We start from the raw sequence: 21468 nt of genomic DNA, 5'->3' as shown, positions 1-21468 counted from the left end.
ACTGAAATAATTGCCTTTCAAGCTGCTGCTTGTAGTTGTTGTTAGGAGTAGTCATCGTCATTAGTTTCTTACAAAATAATTATTGTTTATTTGATTAGAAAATTAGTTCTTTAAAAATCTTAAAGTTGTTGTCGTTATCGAGTATAAAATCGGTCTCCACCAGTCTTCGAGGTTGCAATGATATAAAAAGGCTTTAAAAGTGATATAAGTGGTATGAACAATAAGAAATTAATTCATGGGATAATATAATTTTTCATGTTTAGGTGATAATAAATAAAACAACAAATACTCATGAATGTTAATTCATATTTAATAAATAAATACATTTTCATTGTTTTTTATTTAAATAAAAACTAATGTAAGTGACTTAGTTGTAGCAACTCGCAACAATAGTTTATACAACATATAAGGTGTCATTATTGCTTAGTTCTAATTCTCCATAACAATTTTAAACTAAGGAATATATATTAGATAATCTTCAATATACATACAAGGTAAGATAATAAGTTAGTAAGATGTATGATACAGAAACGAAATCCCTTCAACTTAAATTAACTTAAATTTAATCAATTACGGTTACTAAAGTGCCATTAAAACGTTAAGATTTAATTAATAACGATCAAATTGTGATGCAGGCACTCATACAATGTTGAAATCATTTTGGAATTTACACATTTTTGTAACTTAAAAAAAATCTTGGAATAGATTACGTGAACACAAGATACAATACATCTTTGGCTTCAAGCGAAATTTACAAAAGCGTTTCAATCAATAATCCCACAAAAGCATCGTCTTGTATATCTAATACGAACTATGTGTATTTATGTTACTTGCTCACTGTTAGCATAGCGACATACCCAGTTTTGAGACTATATTGCAGGAGATGGTCTCCGGAATATTTTGTTTTTTAGGTGTTATTGAAGTTTCTACTGCTTGATGTTGAAAATTTTTGTTAAAATAATATAAATAAAATGGATGTAAATGTGAATTATAAAAATTGTCTTTTTAATTCACCAAGACGAGAACAGATGGCGCTGTAGACTATTAAAGTTGGTAAAAATCAATTCATTCATATTATTAATTTTTATATGAAAAATCCAATCCATTGAGTAAAATGAATGAGCATGTTTCAATTAATACAGAAATCGATTTCAATAAACAGGTAAACATAGGGTAAAGCTTCATCCGGAGATTGTCCCCAGGGTCGAAGTTCTTATAGATAGTAAAATCGCGAACAAATCTAGTTCAATTTAAGTCCGTATTAGAAATAATGACTATCAAAAACTCATTACTTGTATCAACAACACGATACAAGACATTTCGCTTGAAATAGCGCTTGGGAACAACAACGGGGAGCTATAATCGAACCCGTTAATTATTTCAACATTACATTAATTATCACGTTACACACATTTAAAATTCAACCGACCGATTAATCAATTCCTCTTTTTTTATGCATTACATTAAATTTAGAATTAGCGAAACATTTTATTAAACGATCCACGTCGGTCACGATGATCGTAATGTTTGAACGAAACAAAGGAACATAAAGTTACATAAACAAAATAATGAAAACGTACACTTAAAACAAGTTTAGAAAGTAAACTTACTAAGTAAGATCAGTTTTCGACGCGATCAAAGTGACCGCTCAATTCCTATAAATATAGAGGTATGAACATAATGTACTTACTTTAAGAATATACAATGGAGATTCAATGGATTCAATAAATTTAATGGACAGATTGTTACGTTAAGTCACGTATGAAGGTTGCGTATACGTAGTGACGTGTGTACGCACGTTTAGTGAACGTATACGCATTCGTTAAGTTAGGAAAGGTGTCAGTCGAGAAATCCTTTGGGCGTTTGTTCTAAGCTGTAATATACGGAGTTCAATATACTTTTTAGTTATTTCGATATTTAATACATTTTATGTTACGTATTTGTTAGTACGTTAAAATAAGTTAAATAAAATTGTTTAAAAAATATATATATGAAATTGTGAATTACAAGCCTTGAACTCCGCAAGTTTTAAAGTCCTAACTGAAGCCTTTTTGACTGAAAATAATGCCAAGTTTTCAAGAATATCTTAATTTCAAATTAAACTATTACATATTTCGTAACAGTGCGTAATAAATATTAAACAGTTTATCCCGAAAAAGGCTTCAGTTTCTAAATTACAGGAATTTATTAGTCAAAATTATTGGCGTGTCATATGGTATTGGTCCATTTGGTTTCAAATGGTAACATTTATTTTCAACAAGTACTATTATTGAGTGTACAGACCAGTTGAATATTAGGACATAATAAAAACGAATTCTCTTAAGAATTCAACAAGTCAATTAAGTTATATTTCTATCTACCCACGTATCAAATAGTAGAAATAACAAGCCTACGTAACCGGTACAAAGTCAACAGTAGCTACATTAGATTAAGTCAACATTATTGGCCGATCTTTAAAAGTATCTTGTATGAAAGTTAACCACATGCATAGAAATTTATTTTCAAAATCGAAGTAACAAACGAACAGTTCTTCTGATGGTAAGTGGTCATTGCTGTAATAGATTTCAGACAGGGTTTGAGTACAACCTGAAGTCAGTCTCAGGTGCGTTGTCACCCTGAGAACTAAAGGTTTATTTACATTTACAGACATAAAGCGTATCAGACGCGTGTCGTGACAGACAAAAAAATATTCTCCTATACAATGTGTATTGACGTTATATCTACCGGAACTGTAAGCGTACCTGTAAGTATATAAAAATAAGATTTTATCTGCCACATCTTGTCTGACACGTTAAATGTCATAAACGGAGCCTAAATTGGAACGTCTGTCTTACCGCATACTTTATGACAGTAATTGAGAATTTACTAAAACTGTAAATACATATTAATAGATTATATTGTGTCTGAATTGTAGTTTGTTTTAATCTTTTTTCTCGACATAAATTTTCAATTTCTACACATGTGATAACCATTCATCACAATTACACATTGACGTATTATAAAGACATTATATCAAAAGATTCGTATGTTTAAGTAAAAGACAAGCAAAAACTTTATTTGGTAAGTCTGGACGTCAAACCATTATACGAGTGGAAGACACTTACAAAGTTCATAGTATACATAATGCATAATATATAGTATATTGTATAACTTAACTCAATAAATATTTTAATCCAACATAGAACTTCCATTCGTCTCGTTCGCTCTCTATAATTAGTGAGCGAGAAAGATATGAGACAAAATTTAAGATTACAAATTTATTAAATGAAGTTATACAATATTTTTAAGTACTGAACGACGATGCTTGGTTTATATTACTAAAGTTTTAACTTACCTTCGAAATTTAAATATTTTAACGGCAAGAAATCGTGTAATTACACAAAGATAATTATTATTAATCGATTGTTAAGAAGTAATAACAATTCTAAATTACATATAACAATGGTAACTTCTGGACAGATAGGCAATTTTAAGAAGAGTTAGGTACAAAAGTTCGGAAAGTAAAGATCGGCCACAAGTCACAATTATAAATACTTACAACTATTTAAGTATAAATTGTGGTAATACAGGAAGTTAAGTCGGTAACGTTAAGTTCATACAGTATTGCAATATGCAATCGACAATATGTAAAAAACTTGAAAACTTTAAGATGTAATCGAAGTGTGGCGTAAGTGGCATACTCGAATCATTAATTGAATCGAAATTTAGTACATTATATTCTGATTATAAAAAATGATTAATTCTCTCGATAGACTTAAAAGCAGAGAAAATAATCTAGGTATAATAAAATTACTAAATAATTACATCAAAATTGAATGTGATTCGAGACAAATTATTGTGTTAATCGATTAACAAACATTAAGTAACGCAATTTAATTAAAAATTCAAGTATTTCATTTCAAGCTTTAAATATTTTTGCCAATAAATACTAGAAATAACGGTAGATTCGATCAACTACAACATTATAAGAAATGATGGTTAAGTTACCTAAAGTTAGTCAAGCCACTTAGGCATCTGAAAACGAACTAAGCTTAGTTTATTTTATCCAAATCGTACCGTTATTTTAAATACTTATGCTTCGGACATTTTATAAACTATTAAGTACACAAATGACTATTTCAGTTATAATCACTGAGAAGTACAGCAAATAAATTATTAAGTTTTGACGTATTTTAGTTATTTCAGTCCACACCTAGATGTTAGAAAAACGGACATTTTATGTAGGAATTTGATGTTTTTATTCAATCATTTCGCCTTAAGTTTTCATAGAAAAATCTAAGGAATATAAGTAGCTTCTAACTAGATGGTATACGCTTCAGAGGTATTTTATGTATTTCACGATGACGCATAATTAATTAAAAAAAATACAAAAAAATGATTTAAAAAAAAGGTTACCAAATGAGCTTGCAATGAGTCCACCTGATGGTAAGTGGTTACTGCCGCCCATGGACATCTGTAACCAAATCCATATTGAACAGGTATTCTACCTGTAGCTGATCACAGATGCCTTGCCACTACTGGTTACTGAGATGGTAATTTTACGCGTTATCGAAATTGAAAACAAACGTGAGACAAAATTGCCTTTTCGGAACTATAGTATGACTAAAGAAGATAGTAAATTACTTACTAACGAAGTAGTCAGTAATTTGGTGATTAACTTACTGTCAGCTACTAAATAATAAATATTTACTGGTTTATTAGTAAGTTACTGTTCACTAGTATGTATCTTACTACTTATTATCCGGGAAATAGTTAAACTATAGTTCCAAAAAGTAACTAATATTTATAGAACTGCATATAAAATATGAAAGTATATAAAAGTACGTATTTCCCTTTATATTTAGTAATCATTACGAATCAATATTAGTTTAGAACTGCGCTAGGATGACTGACAAGAGAGGATGAAAGATGTTTAAACTTTGTTCAAACCAACGCTTATAGGAGAAGCGGAAAGCGGGTAGGAGAAGAGCGAATTACGCAGTAAATACTCAAATCATTAATATACCGCTAAGTCAATAATTAAACAAAAATGCAGTTAGATAGAAGTCTTACAATTATCTCGGAAAAAAACAAAATTGGCTCGAAAAAAAGGAACAACTCGCTTTCCGCTCCAGCAACGATCCGCTTTAGTTCGAACAGAGATTTAGAAATTATTTCAAGAAAGTATTACAATCGCAACATTACGTACTAGTCTAATTAATTTGCCTCAAATGACCCTAAGACGCTAATAAAACTCGTCAACAATTTATTGAATAAATTCGTAATTTTATATCGATATTAATATAATTAATTTATGTGATGTTTCTATTCAAATGTATTTGTTTTCTGTGCCGAAAAGAATTGAATGTGTGACTACATGTTAGGGGTCATTCATAAAATCATGACACACACGGTTTTGATGTCATAGTTTTTTTTTAATCGTGGTACCCTTACTCTTTTAAGTAAACTGAGCCGTGACGTCACAAAAAATGTTTTTTTTTATTTAAAATAAGCAAATGAGCATGAAGTCCATCTGATGATAAATGGCCACTGTCGCACATAGATATACCCCCGATAGGATTTGAATCCTACTAGAGGTCGACCACTGATACACTTCTACCCTTGAGGACTGAGTTGAAATGCCTCTTCTAAGCGTATCTCCCTTACCACAGACACTACAAACAAGTGACGTCACAATCCTGTTTGCCCTCCACATGCTTACGTGTAACGTATTTTATGAACAACCCCACACTATTGCTTCTATACCGAACGTATGTACAATTACACTAAAGAAAGTCGAAAAACTTTATTTATTATTACAATAATATATTTTTAATAAAGTAATAGTTAATACTTCCCGGCGTCTGGTAACATGAGATGAAAACTATTAAAACATTACGTATTACGATATACCAAGCGGATTTTAAAGTGGATTCATTAGAATCCTTAAGTATTCAATTTCTCCCAACAGTCCTTAACTTTGTCGTAGATCTAGATTGATTTGCTTTATCACTCATTTTGATATGAAATAAGAATTTGAAGGAAAATAGTATATTTTGTTAAGTATAAAAAGTGCACAAGAAACGCTTTTTACTCCTAATACAAGGATTTCGTGTCATATACATCCATGCCCAGAAAATAATTAAATTAAACATTTACATGTATATCTGACCGAGGATCGAACTCGAATCCTCAGTATAAGGCAATAAAATAAGAAAGAAAACAACATTTGACAACTTCACTGTGCAAAGTTTTTTTTTTTATTTTTGGGTCTTAATATAGCTAACCGACCGGTTAGACAAATGCAAACCACTGAATTTAAAGGTTTATAGATATGGCCTATATCCAATAATGGACCTCCATCCTTACTTAGGCCTTTTTACCTCAAAAATCCAGCCAAAATAGTTGTAATTCTTCCCAAGATTAATCTATGAATACTATAATAGATTCAAAATTAGTGATAAAGCATAGTCAATTAGAAAAAAATATTCTATCCGAAAGCGTGGACCCAACTTTTATTAATATACCAAATCCATCAGATCGTATAAATAAGAGCAACATTCGTTGCATTGTTCATCGTTTAACCCATTGACTTACCAACAACCTTCGGGATTATTTCCAAAAATGTCCAAATGAAAAGTACTACAAGATGAAACAGAGCTACAATGGCATACCAGTCGTTATTCGTCGTAGCAACAGACTACATGTCAATAATGCCGTCTTGTATAATAAAACTATTTAAAAATAAAAAATACACAGCAAAATTGGAAAAAAAAATGTTTATAATTTTAGGAATTTTTAATGAATTTATATGAATACATTTGAAATAAAATATATTTTAATATTTATATATCGAAGTTAATTTTGTAACATATTGTTTCTTCGGTCATTTTTTTCATGAATCACACGCCACGTCAGGTTGTTCGTAAGTCAATATCGTAACGCTTAATATTGTCTAAAACAGACGAAATCAATACGTGACCTTCGCAGACTTTGAGCTCTTTTTGATAATTTTGATAAAGTTATAAAAGTGGTTTATAGTATGCATTTCCTAATATGAATAGTGTTTTAAAAGTTGATCTGAAATAAGATCTTATGTAACCTATTAAACCAGAACCGATCAGAATTTTAAAATATTTTTTTTTTCATTAAAGTTCCTAAAAGTCAATACAATTTATCGACAGGTACGTTGGAAGAAAAAAAAATCAGTATTTTTTTAAATGACAGCAGAGCTCAAAATCCTTGTCGGAAATCCTAGAAAACTCATTTAAACATTCGGTTACCGTTGCACCTAACCCTTCCAACCCCTCTACCATATCACCCCTTAACACCATAATCATAATTCCATAACATTATACCCTGAATATTAAATCCAGTACAACCTCAAAATATTCAGAAAAATGCATAATAGTCAATCTTACTTATCTATCCCGAGTAAATGCTAGTGAAATAGGGATTCGAATATTAAAGATGGCACTTAAGACAACGAGACATCGATATCTCGATACTCGTTATTCGGCTACAATTATTTCATAGTTGGATGAATCAAATTTCTTATGTTAAGAACGTCTAAAAGATAGTTATTTGTATTCGAACAAGAGCATTCGAACGTTTAACTCGCAAATATTCTCAATAATTCAACAATATATGATTACGATTAAGTATCGATTCGATTCAAATCGTTATCGATAAAGATGAATGCAAATCCGATTTTTGAAAATCGGCATAATTTAAAACACGTTTAGTCCGCGCCAAACTGCTAGTCCGCTCTGAAGTTGTTGGACGCAGATGTAGTCACTGTAGACATACAATCTGCTATGGCGATGCGATTCATTTCTATATTCAGAGCGGACTAGCAGTTTAACGCGGACTATATCGTTATAAATAGAACCAATCAACTACTGTTAACGATAAACAACTTTAAGTTCCTTTAAAACTTTTATGCGCTATCAATTCTTTTTAACCATTTTAATGTTTGATTAATCATTTGGTTTCAATCAAATGTAGGATTAAAATATCATTTGCAGTTGCTGAGAGCAGTTGCAAGTTTTCGCCGCTAGAGGCGCCACCAATGTATGAAACATTAGCTTTGACAGTGGCGTCATCTATACAAAACTTCTTTCTCTCAGCATTGAGACATCGTTTGATGCATTCAAGTTTCAATAATCGATTCAAGCGAGCGATTAATCGCTCGTTTCAACAAAGAGTCGTTCAATTCTAACGATTGTTAGTATAAATACGTAGTATCATGTTATTTCGTCACGCAATAGTTTAGACTTCGGTGCTTTTTCCGACTTGTCCTTGTTTTGGATCCGGGACTCCCGATGCGCTTAACTTCCGTTGGCGTCCCGGGAATATTCCGCCGAAGAGACGACCTGAAATCAATTAAACTGATTTGAAAAACCACAAAATGCAAAATACATAACATGATTTTCTTTCGAAAAATTAATACGATGGCTACAAAACATTGGCTATTTTGTGTTATCAGGTGTAGATTTTGTAGGGCATTATTTTTTCTTTTACATTTGACTACAATTCGTCGGAGTTTTTATTTTTGCATTATCTCTAGTATTTCGATTATATTCACTATAATACTAGTGTGCTCTCACGGCGACCACGTTTGATATTATGCCGTTATGACGTCATGATACCAAACCAATAGACAGATGTCCGACAGTCGAACGAATGCACTGAACCGCGACGTTGTAGTCGTTCTACGGTGAAACCCACTGCCGACGAGTGCCACAGTGACGTCACCGACATCCCGCTGTCGAGGGAGCCACTGAGCCGCGACAGTACAGTAGACCACTGGGGACATGCTAGTGTGCTCACCCGGCGATCGCTGTTCGGGCGGGTGTCGCGGCGAGGTGGCGTGCAGGGCGTTCCGGCTGCCCTGCTGGAACGACACCGACATCCCGCTGTCGAGGGAGCCCACTGAGCCGCGGCGTTGCAGTCGCTCTGCTGCTAGCGCCACTGATGAAAAGAATAAAAAAAAATTGTAAGATCATTTTATTGACCAGAAGTGCCACTGACTACTGCCACTAGACCGGGGCTTCTGGCTGAAGCAGTTCAAAAATGCGTTGCCATTTCTGAGGACTAAGATAGTCGCCTCATATTTAAGTCAGCCGGCATCTACATCCTTGCATTAAAAACAGAAACCCTTCCAAATTCACCTTCCAAATGTTTAAACAATGTACGAATGTTTTTACAATGTATGCTGATGTCATTCCTCTCAAATATAAATGCAGAAGATACCGTTGATAAATAAGTGAATCGGATTTAAATTCATTTGGTTACAGTTTCCATGAACTAATTATTAGCAAAATTAAAAAGATCTTCATAAGAAAACATTTGAACTAATCGATTGATTGATTGGGTCGTTCAACTCACCTGGATCGTTGATGTCAACGAGCGAATTGCTCAACACGTTTCGTTTGATAATGTTAGTTGGTGGCGGGTTCTGCGAGAGGCGAGAGGGCGCTGCGGGCGCGGGACACGATGGCGGCGGTGGTACTACCACACTGAAAAATTAAAATACATAATTAAATATATTTTTTGCGCTTTACACACAGATACTAACTTTTTGTGTGTGATACTAAGTTGTTATGTATAAATGTCCTGACGTTTAACAACAATATAAAGTCGTCATTTAAATTATGGCAACTTGACCGGCTTGTCTCGAAATGGAATAATTATCATTAAAATGGGACCATTTAGCTTTCGTAAGCTACTCGAACAAAAAGACAAATAGTTGGTTTATAATTGTACGAAAGCGTAGTCAAAAGTGAATTATAACTTATATTATTAAATATAAAATAAAAAAAACTTACCCGTGAACATGAACGTGGTCCATACATTGTTGGTGATCGATTTCCACGTCTGCCACGCCGCTATCTCTATTCTCCATTACTGGAACAAAAAAAAAGGAAAATATAATGATCGGTTACTTTTACCATGGTATAAACCATGTTTCTGTATGTGCCGAAAAAATAGAACAGGTTGAATAGCCTTAAATTATTATGATTTTATTTTATAACTATGTCTCCATTTTATTATTTTTTTTATAAGCGGCGGTATCAAGAGTCACTGTATCGCGAAGGTTTTACGGTAATCACCAACTTAAAGTTATTTAAGACAGTCGGCATCACCAAAAGTCAAGATCTGCTTCGCGCTACAACAGATGTAGCGGTGGTACCACCCAGTACAGGTATAGTCGACGCCAAACTACTAGTCCGCTCTGAAGTTGGTGCGCGCAGATGTAGTCAGAGAACCAGTGCGGTCAAACACAATTATAGCGTATACTCCATAGCAACAGTAAGGGCACACTAACACAGCTATGTACCCGCGGGCGAGAGCGGGCAGCGGAGGGTGCCGGAGGGGACCCGCGCTGTCTTCGTCTTAATACCTACAACTTGTTATTGCGACGCGACTCATTTGTGTATTCAGAGCGGACTAGCAGTTTTACGCGGACTATACCAACAAGTGGATTGCATGCTGCTATATTAGAAAAACAGTGGACGCACTACCATCTTTCAAACTTACCATTCCTTCCAGTCCCGCTCGTCCCCCGCCCCTTCCCTCTGTTCAGCTCCCCCTCGATCCTCATGGCCTCCATCTCGTCCATCTCAGCGATACTTTCGCGGAGGTCCTCAGCGAATTTGCACCTGTCGTGTTCGTTGCGAGCGTTGAACGTCGCCAGTCGGCGTCCGTCCACGCGACGGGATAGGCGGATGCCGAAGGGATAATCTGTATGAAAAGATTAATATAAGATTTTCAAACTTTATTACTTGTCTTAATAAATAATGTAATAAAAAAAATTACGTCAGACCTTTCCACAGAATATTCTGAAAAAATATAATTGTCATTTTTTGCTTTTTTTTTTTTTGCAGCAGTGGAAGGTTGATTTTGCAGTGAATTTTTAAATTGCAATTTGATCACACGAAACAGTATTATAAATGGTATAGTAATAGTCTGTTGTTCGGTCAAAATTCAATTGCCCCATTGTATCACAATCAGATTTGTAGCACTTTTAGTTCAGATATTTTTGAGCGCAAATCCGAAAAACATTTGTCGACAAGTTTTGCATTTCTGGGGTGTCCTTCAGTTCCTAGATAATTCGTAAGTGGTATTAGGATTACAAGACCAACTCACGTGGCACAGAGAACAGGTTGACGATCATCCCGCAGAGCGGGAACGATTGCCGGAACGTGTATGTTACGGACGACTTCTTCTTGCTGAAGATCTTCGTTATCACCAGCAAGTCGTTGAAGAGGAACACCTGTGGACGAACATTTTTTATTTAATTTCATCCAATTTAATAAAGTTGCTAAGGTAATAAATTCATACAACATACTAAATGTTGTATGATGTTTTAATTTATGAGCTGTACAATTATGACAACACATTTTTAAGCATGGCCTATGCTTTGATACCTAAAGCCTCCATTACTGTTTTGTATATTCCCTACATATTTACGTATTTATGTTTTTAAGTACGAGTATATTAACATTTTATGTAATACTCATTATTTTGATATGTATCCACGATCTTGGTAGATTTTTGTATACTCATATTATTTAGTTATATTATATATTATTACTATATTATATTAATTACTAACAGTAAACACTCGCATTTATAGTATATATATTATATATATTTCTTTTATCTCGCATTTATATTATATATATATATATATATATATATATATATATATATATTTCTAAAATAAATTATTTAATTATTTTTAGGCTTAAGCTACGATACTTTCTTAAAACTGGTAAATGGTAACTAAAATTACCATTCCTTTCTTAGTGAACAATACTCATTCATTGCAACTATTAATTCAGTTTAACTTTCATTCACTCCATACCTCACGTTGATGCACCCCCGGTCGTTCCTTCTTATGTATATCCGGTATCTCGTACAGCCTGCAGTAGCACACCAGTCGTCGGTGCGGCAACGCCAGGTGCGGCTTCTTGCCCACTATGGTTGCTTGCACTTTCATCACCTGCAAGAATTATAAATAATGTATAGTTTCTAAAAAAAACAACCGTTTCGATGTAAATAATATAATGTGTTCCATCAAGGCACGCAACTCCGTCCCACGCCAAAAACTGTACTTATCGATTTCCACAAACATACAAAAAGCATTTGAGTTCAAATTTAAGGTTTATTTTTGTTGTCTTTGGCTGTGTTTTTGATATTTAACCCTTACTTGTGTGACATATTGCTCCTCGGCCTAAGTCACTGGCATACGACCCTCCGGCTTCAGGTGGAACCATCGACTACTTCTCGAATTTTGTTTATACAAAGATACGGAAGATGGATTTATATATGCACACAGGTTTTCCTGTATATAAGGCTTATTACCTGCGTAATTTATTCAATCTCTTTTTCATGTCGATGTCCCTGTCCTACCATTCCCGTAGACAAAATTACAAATAATTGATTTCTAACCCCTACCTGTGTGACATGATAGTTCCCCTAATTAGCGCGGTCCACTTTCATCTTACTCTAAAATACATTCAGATTTGTTTTCTCAATTTATGAGTTACATCGGCCCGAAACTCCGTCCTAAGCTAGAAACTATACTTATCTATTCCCCAAACGTAACGTAACGTAACGTTTGTGTATCTTGATCACTCCTCTGATTAGCGTGTGCAAATAGGTCTTACTCTAAAAATACATTCAGATTTGTTTTCTCGATTTATGTGTTACATCAGCCCGCATCTCCGTCTCACGCTAAAAACTATACCATACTTATCCGTTAAAGTACCAAAACAGTATGATTGAAAAAGTAATCTTATTACCTGTGTGACATGATCGCTCCCCGGTCTAAACTCGCTGGACTTCACCCTATCGTAGATGCCAGCGAGCATGTCCCTGTCGATGTCCCCGCAGTCGTCGATGCCGCGCAGGTTGCGCACGAAGTCGTCCAGCGACATGCGAGCCTCCGGCTTCAGGTTCGGCGTGTGGAGATCCGTGTTTAGCATTATTATAGCGAACGCTAGCACGAATATCTGTGAACAAAAATCAAATTTAATATTCATTCAGGCAGACAATAATCTTAGATGCCAACAATGTTTGCGGACTTCACAAGGTTTTAAAGATTTACTACTTTTCCTATTAAGGATAATAATTTCGATGCAAAAAAGTTACAGCATTTACATAGTCTGTTTTTTTTTTATCTGTCGTAGTTAGTTTTTTTTAAACCTCAACAAAAAAACGTTTGTGTTCTTATCTTAACACTTAAAAAGAGTCTCTCATAATAAAAAAAAAAAAACTCCAAAAATTTGATCCACCTACCAAATACCTCTACTTATATGTTTTATTAACTTAACGCTTCTATAACAGATTGCGTTAAATACAGATTTATGGTGTCGATTTTAGATATCGGTATATCCACGCATGATTAAAAAACTCACTCTCATCTTTACCTAAACGCCCTAGAAGAGGTATAGTATGAAAGATAAATACATACCGTATCCTGCGTCCGTAATCTCTGCACGAAGTCCGGATTGCATACGCAGTACCGCCTCGCGAACGCTTCGACCAACCGTTCTATCTTCTGAGCCTCGCCCGGCAGGCGGAAATGGGCTTGATATCTACGCAAGGCCACATCAACTGCCATGCCTGATAGATCTAGCTCGGTGACGAAACATCTGTTGAAGTAAACATTATTAATTAATTAAACTATGGATTTTTTTCTAAGATGATTTAGCAAGTTTATGTTATTTTTTCATTCTGGATTTTTCTTCATTTGTGGTGCAAACATCCGAATATTTTTTCATTCTTAACTAAACTAAAACAACAAAAAAAAATAACAAGAAGAACATTGAGTCAATTTGACAGTAAGTTATCACTGCCCATGGATAACCACCTGCTTGGCGGCGCGGTTACCACACTGGTGTTACACGCAATGGGTTCCGGGATAGATTCTCTGATAGATTATTCTGAGTTGGTGTTTGTGTATTCGTGTTAATATGAATCCATTGTATCCACGAAATCCTAGTGTAAGCTATGTATATTTGTAAACAATCCTATATAAGATTAATTTCCTACTTGAGGTCGGCCACAGATTCGCCGCTACCCCTAAGGACTAAGCTGGAAAGCCATAGATAAGTATGTCTCCCTTACCGCACCCATCAAAACAGAACGCAGCTTAACACTTCTGTAATTAGGCATAAAAAGGTTTGGCGGTGGTGCCTTCGGAGTCGAACCACAAAGAGTTCCACCTACAAATAGATACACATAGCAATACATAAAAAGGGGCGTGTCTCAATACTCACTCCAAAACAGCCATATTGAAAGCGTTCTGCAGATTCCCGAGGTACTCCCCGATCATCTGCTTACTCAGCCCCTTCCTCGTGATGAGGAACCTCGCGACACCACGCGGGGAGTTCTCCAGGAACCCACGGGAGATCAGGTACGCTATGCCCCGCTCGGGTTTCTTGTTGAACAGGTTTAGACCAACGCGGTACTGACGCTTGCGGACTGTTTCTGACACCTGGGTAAAGAAAGATATACTGTTAAGAGAATTCAATAAAGATTGTTATTTAAAATAACTATTTTTGATTTTTTTTCCACTCACACTTCTGTGAGAAAGAGCGAGAAGTAAATAGAAATGCGGCGATTTTAGATTAATAATAAAGACGTTGAATTTATTGTTTCTGATATCTCTGAGACAAATAAAATAGAGTGTCAAATACAGTAGTAATTCAAATATAATGTGTGACAATAAAGTTGTAGTTTAAAATGGCGGCTAACGAAGCAAGGAAGTAAAGAAGTAAAATATAGTCTAAGGGGTGTTTCCCTAGTCGCGCGTGTTAACGGCCACACGCGCGTCTTGAGTGACCGTGTATCGAACCAAACATGAATTAATTCGCTGTGGTCGAAATGTGTAATGTGTGTGTGCTGTGCAATTGGTAACATGTTGGACGCGCAAGAGAACATAAACACGTGCGACAAATAAGGGGTCTATAAGTACCTTTTTATTCAACGTTCAGAAAATATTCATGCTGACGTCATTACCGATGGATGGTAATCGCTCGGCGTAGCCCAAATGGCGGGTATTATCGTCTATACGTGATGACGTTATTAGCTTACATGCATAAGAAGTGTAAAGAACTACAGCTATATATGACATGTTACCTTCAGAGGCTGTTGGTGCGGATGTTGATGGTGCTCGTGTTGTGGGCGGCAACAGGCAGAAGGGGGCGGGGCCTCGTAGTAGGGCGGGGCCTCCTGCCTCTTCCAGACCGCGAACCGCTCCCCCTCGTACAGTGTCCCGGAGGCTGTGCGCGCGTGTTGGAATTGGGGCTCTTGGATGTGTATGTGCGGTTCCTGGGGGACAAGTGCATAGTTAGTGTGCTTGTGTTAATAAGGTTGGAATTTACATCTACAGTAGACACTCGATTCCTGACCCACAGTTATTGATTATGGGATTTATTTATTCTTTATTGACCATAGTAAAAAAAATGGTACAAAAGGCGGACTTAATACTATATATAAATAGCATTTTCTACCAGTCAACCTTAGGGATGTGCAGAAAAACTAAAAGCGATTCGCGATTATCAGTACAACTAACCGCGGCCAATTATATTAAATACCTACAAGTCGTATACATATTATAAAACATTTATAAAAAATGCACACATCATATATTGGAAATTGTATCTCTTATTAAACATTGATTATCATAGTTGATATGTATTTATTGTTTTTCTTCATACATTCGATTATCCGAATTTCCGATTATCCAAATGCTTAGCGACAATATAGTCCAGTTAATCGAGTTTCTACTGTAAGTGGAAAAGTTTCCGAAATAAACGTTAGATACTTTTAAATGTTGATTTTGTGTATAAAGGTCGGTGATCATCCCACCAGCAAAAAATCCATGTCATGTAATCATATATTCAATAAATTAACAATTTTGAAAATACTTTTAAATGAATGAATAAATCTGTGGAAAAACTCGCATGTGCACAATAATAACAATAATTTACAATTATTTTAAATGAATAAAAAAATCATCAAAGTATATGAGGCCTATACTAAGATTCTCTGCTTTGTGGATGGTCGGGATAAGTTAAATAAGCGAGTAATGGAAAAAGTACAGAGTAAATACAGACGAAATAACTAAAAATCTCCTGATTGGTAATCAATTTCATAAAAGTAAGTCTGCATTACACAGCGGTGCTGCATAATGCGACGTTAATATTCCTAGGAATATATTCTTTACACAGAATTTATAAATTTAATTATTCAGTCTGTCATTACTAAATAGATTAAAAAAATGTTAAAAACCAAATACATAACAGAATAGTGAGACAAAGATATATGTAAACACAATAAAAATATACAATAAAAAGTTGTATTGATTATTTCTGGTGGGGTTATATGTGAAATCTGAAAGGGGTAATATTTTACTAATAACTTACTTTAAAACTCTGTATATAGTGAAATCAAACCTGGCATACTCCGTACTTTGCTACCTTTAATAACATATACCCCAAAAGGCTACCCCCATCAATGATGAATGAAGATCGAAATTCCCTTTAAACATGAACTCCATAGTAAGATATAAGGGTTGAACTCACCGGTGCCCGTGGTTGGTAAGGCTGATGGTAATGATGACGATGTTCCTGGGAGGATGATGATGAGGAGGATTGTACTGAGGACATGGACCCTCCTCGCACAACCGCACCACCGCACTCCGCTCGACGGAGCGATACGGGACTTTCGGCACTGGGAACAAATAAAACGTTTTCAAACTTATATATCGGATTCAAAATAAAGTAGGATTCCTTTCTGCCATCTGTAACAGATGCTATTTGGTATCTGTAAGGACAAATTTGGAGCACTTTATGAATGTTTTATTTTGCTAAAATTAATTATTATTACTTTTGACAAATAATAAAAAGTACAACATGAGTAGAATCATATTTAACGTATCATACATCACAATAATGTTTGCGAATTCATACATAGATTTACTTGTCTACTTGTAGATCGAATAATCATAAAAAATATAACACATATTATGGGATACATTTAAATTATATTTTCAAAAATTTAAACAAAACATGTACCTAACGTTCAAATTTAATAATTCTAGGATATTGAAAAATCAATGACGCAATATTTAGCATGCACAAGTGTAAAATCCCTTTGTATGTGTAACTTATAAATATTCTTCCCAAAAATACAGTAATTCATCCCTATTCAGGTCTCTAATACTGAAAATGTTGGTCTTTCGAGCAGGATAACATTGGATTTTGTAAACTTCCAACAAAATATGTAATAAATGTACTATTAACAAGTTAACAAATATTTCAATTACAAACATATTTATACTCACTTTAGCGTAATACTGCTCGTGCGTTTCGGTACTTCGGGCGGCAGTCTCCTTGCGTTCGCCGCTTGTATCGCCGCGAGTTGCTGCTGCTGTCTCGCTGTCGGTGACGACAGGGGCTTACCGCCTGATGACAGCAGGTTGCCGTATATAGGGCCTGGGGATTAATATAACGTCGGTTAGTTATTAGTAAAATATGCTGGAAAATTATTTTAATTTGATATTGGTTACTAAAGTATCGGATGAAATCGTCATAAGAACGATTATGATACTATTCATGAAAGTTTCAACTAAATCGGTTTAGAAGTTTCTAAGATTGGCCGTAAAAGATAAATATAGTAATAATCGAGAACTGTATAGTGTATCGACGTTGGCATGTTTTTATTATTATTTTTCGAGAATTTTAAGTTGAACCTTGCCAATTATTAGAATACGTATTTAAACTTTTTTGAGATTTGTCTAAGATTATGATAGAGGATGGAGAAATCTTCATACAGACATATAAATATTATTAACGCTATAAGTGCTACATTTTCGTTGACTTTCTTGAATAACCTAAAATATATAATTATTTAAAGATTAATATTTCTATTATTATTACAAGTATACCTGTATTATTCAACATTTGGTGGTTGTGTAGAGATTCATTGTGCGAAGACGAGGTGGAGATATTCGTGACTGAACCACTCACGGAACAGCTGCACACCTGAAATAAACGGACATACACTATTATTATTTTGTTATAAAAGGTAATTAGAAATTAATCACTTGATTAAACGGTAAAGATAAACAACGTAACGTAACGGTAACGTCTCATATTATATTTGTTACTACAACATTAAGAATTTAAATCAGCAGCCTTAGTCCGCTATCAACCGCACAAACCATATACTAAATTTTAGTGGTTAAAGAAGCTCTACAAAGAGATTTTCCATTCAAAGTTGAGGTTAAACAAACAAACCTACTCTAGTCACTTCATATTTCACCGTGGAACTACTCCTCCACACTCTAACCCTGGTCACTTTGTCCAAAAACACAAAATTTCCACTACCAATGATTTTCTTCAACAATTTCCTTGTTTTGATACGATCCATAACCGATTATTCTTATATTAAACGTTGCTATATAACAACGTCACGACGTATACTGATAAGACGATTACACGTCTCAGATATTGCAAGAATGTGATAATTTTGTCCACAAACATCTGATATTGTTGCTAAGAAAACCTACTTTGTGTGTATTAAAAATTAGAACATTATATTACCAAGTAAATTGAAATATTTTAAATTTGCAATTTTACTTTCTGGTGTTTTGACATCAGGTTATTCAACTTTAAAACCAAAATTTTGATGTCAACCAGACATCTTATCGCAGCTATCAATAACAACATAATTATTATCGCAATGCAACTTTACTAAGAAATATGGACATTTTGTTGGGCATACACAACCCGATGGCACCTGCCGCCCAAGGACATTCTAAATTAATCCCAGATAACATTAGAGTCGTAACTGATGCCTACCACAAATGCGTTGCTATCCTTGAGGAATAACTTGAATCGTATAACTATCCTTTGAGTACATAACAATCACACTTCACTGGAATTATAAAACAGAAGGTGCGCCAGCGATGATTCTTAGTCGAAATTTCGGAGTCAAAGTCGAAGTTCCTGTCGAAGACGAGGATTCTGCCATATATTATGTTTGTTAATGGCGATGTTGATGTAATTTTTGTTACTGACGTTGATCATGGTGATGATGGTGATGACGAAGAAGACGACAATAATGATAATAATTATTATTATTATCGTGATCATCGTCACCATCATCACCTCTAAATGTGAAAAAATTACCCAACTATCTGCATCTCTCAAATGATAGTGAGCTCTTTCCGCCATAATAAGGATCTGGTCCGCCGATTGCAGCACGCGCGCCTTTATCTCTTCCACCTTTCGTTCTTCTTGATGATGATGATAGTGATGATAATAAAGATGAAGAAAATGATGATAAAGAAGACAATGCTGATGAACCAATAAACAGTAAATACTGAAAGGGTCCTCACCCCGCTGTAAGCATGCCCCTGATGATGTGATATCTCCGCAGCCACCAGTAGGATCTGATCCGCGGATTGCTGCACCCGCGCCATAATCTCTTCCACCTTTTGTTGTTGTTGATGATGATGATAAAGAAGAAGAAAATGATAATGATGATAAAGAAGACGACGCTGATGAATCAACAATTACAAAACTCTGATTCCTCACCCCACTATCAGCATCCCCTCGAGGATGGTGCGGTATCTCGGATGCCATCATGTGTATCTGGTGCGCTGATTGCTGCACACGCGCCACCATCGCTTCAACCTCGTTCTGGGTGTCGCATTGGAGGTGGTTACTGAAAATATGAAATCAACAGGTTAATATACAATTTTTTACTTTCTTAATTTTTTTCTACTCTCGTCATTATTTCAGTACAGTTGATAGCCAAAAGAATTACTTTGGCTTAACATGTTTAAAAACATTACTATTAACTATTTTAATTTCATTTATATTGAAAATGACTAGGAAATAAATTTACAGGGCGTGCAGGAATTGAATGAAAGATTTCTAAATTTGCAAAGCCCGAATGTATAAGATTTAATTATTACTTTTTTAATCGCTTTTCTTCATCTGGTTTCCTCAGTTTTATCAACTAATCAAACTTTTTAGAAGACACAAAGTTCCGCATGAGATTCGAAGCCGCAAACTTTTCCATGCACATTTAGCCCAATTCATGATCTTTAAACTAAATGGCATAGCGTCAGCTATAGTAATTGATTATCGTACAGATTCTACTCACTTCATATCAATATCATGTCGTTCACGCAGCGACATGGATCGCATTGGCCTAGTGAGTGCGAGCACCTTCTCAGCGGCGCCCGGACTCTTCTGTAGTAATGTATTTGCGTAGATGTCATTGCCTGAAATCAAACAACAACATGGTTAGAAACAGCAACTTTATATTCAGTAGAAGAAAATAAGAAGAAGATATAGGGAGAAGAAGAAAAGGCGTGCAATTTATGTAATGTAAGTGTTATGTACCTACACAATGTTCCATAGAATAAGAGACCTACATCAAATGATGTTGCTATTTCAGAGTAATGACATATAATGCTGATGCATCGTCGTAAATATCAATAGTCTTGTAGCAGCCTAGCATTGCTGCTAAAAGACAATAACGGCGTGTAGGCTTAGGGTACAGTAAGCGTAACATCAAATTGTTCTATCGCCTCTAAATATTCCTTGTTTAAAACATTATACATTATAAAAAAAATCAGAAGATTGGTCAATTAAACAAAAGAAGGACTTCGATAAGAATAAATTGAATGCAATTTTCAGTTACAATTTGTATTTTATATAGATTACGTGCATGTTGCAGTAGAAATTCACTAAATATTTACTTTTCTGAATACAATATTACGTATCCACAAATTAAAATTCACTTCATTTACATAATTTACGATAATTAAATACAAAAACAAACAAGCACTGAAACATAAATTATAAACAAAAAACAAACCACACACGATATAAAAACTAGTGACGCTAATGACTACTTGCATATTACTTTAATAAAAACTTATGACGCTCGACGTAAAATACAAGACTAAAAGCATACAACTCTTATAAAACCGAATGACGCTCAAACATAATAGAGCATAATAATAGATAAATATTCTGAGTTTGATGATATAAACATGACTAAGTCTGAGGGATTAAGTACTGGAAATTTTTAGACAACATTGCATTTCTATATAATAGTGTAAATACTTTTCATACCGAAATTCCCATTGTGGCTACTATCTGTATATTAAAACTAAAACGTACCATTGACAAGTTGTAAATGATCGCCGTCCTGCAGCGTTCGTCTCGCGGTCGAGTCGGCCGCCTTCGCCATCGCTGTTATGGCGCTGAACTTCTTCAGGAGCTGCCGACGCCGGAACGCCCTCTGTATGGTCACGGCCGCCCGTCTCGCCCGCAACCCACCGTATCGCCTCTCCAGGATCTCGACTTGCTTGTCCAGCAAATCCTGGGACATCTCATAACGACTGGAAGAACATTAGACACAATTGTTTTGACCCTCATAGGAATACTG

At 34.9% G+C, this 21468-nt stretch overlaps 1 protein-coding gene across 4 annotated transcripts in view; it reads right to left on the bottom strand.

Moving 5' to 3' along the window:
* Nucleotides 1-286: 286 nt before the first annotated feature.
* siz (Brefeldin-resistant Arf-GEF family protein schizo) overlaps nucleotides 287-21468 on the bottom strand; it is a 219023-nt gene continuing 197841 nt past the window's right edge. For all 4 annotated transcript variants that reach the window (XM_073090015.1, XM_073090014.1, XM_073090013.1 and 1 more), the window contains 17 exons: nucleotides 21201-21421; nucleotides 20173-20293; nucleotides 19599-19728; nucleotides 17945-18041; nucleotides 17342-17492; nucleotides 16581-16728; nucleotides 15133-15324; nucleotides 14271-14488; nucleotides 13463-13643; nucleotides 12792-13001; nucleotides 11852-11989; nucleotides 11131-11257; nucleotides 10522-10725; nucleotides 9810-9888; nucleotides 9370-9500; nucleotides 8812-8952; nucleotides 287-8354 (listed from right to left, as the gene is read on the bottom strand). In XM_073090015.1, the coding sequence (XP_072946116.1) occupies nucleotides 8251-8354; nucleotides 8812-8952; nucleotides 9370-9500; nucleotides 9810-9888; nucleotides 10522-10725; nucleotides 11131-11257; nucleotides 11852-11989; nucleotides 12792-13001; nucleotides 13463-13643; nucleotides 14271-14488; nucleotides 15133-15324; nucleotides 16581-16728; nucleotides 17342-17492; nucleotides 17945-18041; nucleotides 19599-19728; nucleotides 20173-20293; nucleotides 21201-21421 (2593 nt within the window). In that variant the 3' untranslated portion in view covers nucleotides 287-8250. The remainder of the gene's footprint in view (nucleotides 8355-8811; nucleotides 8953-9369; nucleotides 9501-9809; nucleotides 9889-10521; nucleotides 10726-11130; nucleotides 11258-11851; nucleotides 11990-12791; nucleotides 13002-13462; nucleotides 13644-14270; nucleotides 14489-15132; nucleotides 15325-16580; nucleotides 16729-17341; nucleotides 17493-17944; nucleotides 18042-19598; nucleotides 19729-20172; nucleotides 20294-21200; nucleotides 21422-21468) is intronic.

This window comes from Epargyreus clarus, unplaced genomic scaffold (genome assembly GCF_041222505.1).
Source record: "Epargyreus clarus isolate Ecla_fem2 unplaced genomic scaffold, WU_Ecla_fem_2.2 ptg000031l, whole genome shotgun sequence".
NCBI classification, from domain to species: domain Eukaryota; kingdom Metazoa; phylum Arthropoda; class Insecta; order Lepidoptera; family Hesperiidae; genus Epargyreus; species Epargyreus clarus.
Note: the sequence above shows the minus strand (reverse complement) of the source record. Positions and strands in the feature narration are given on the sequence as shown.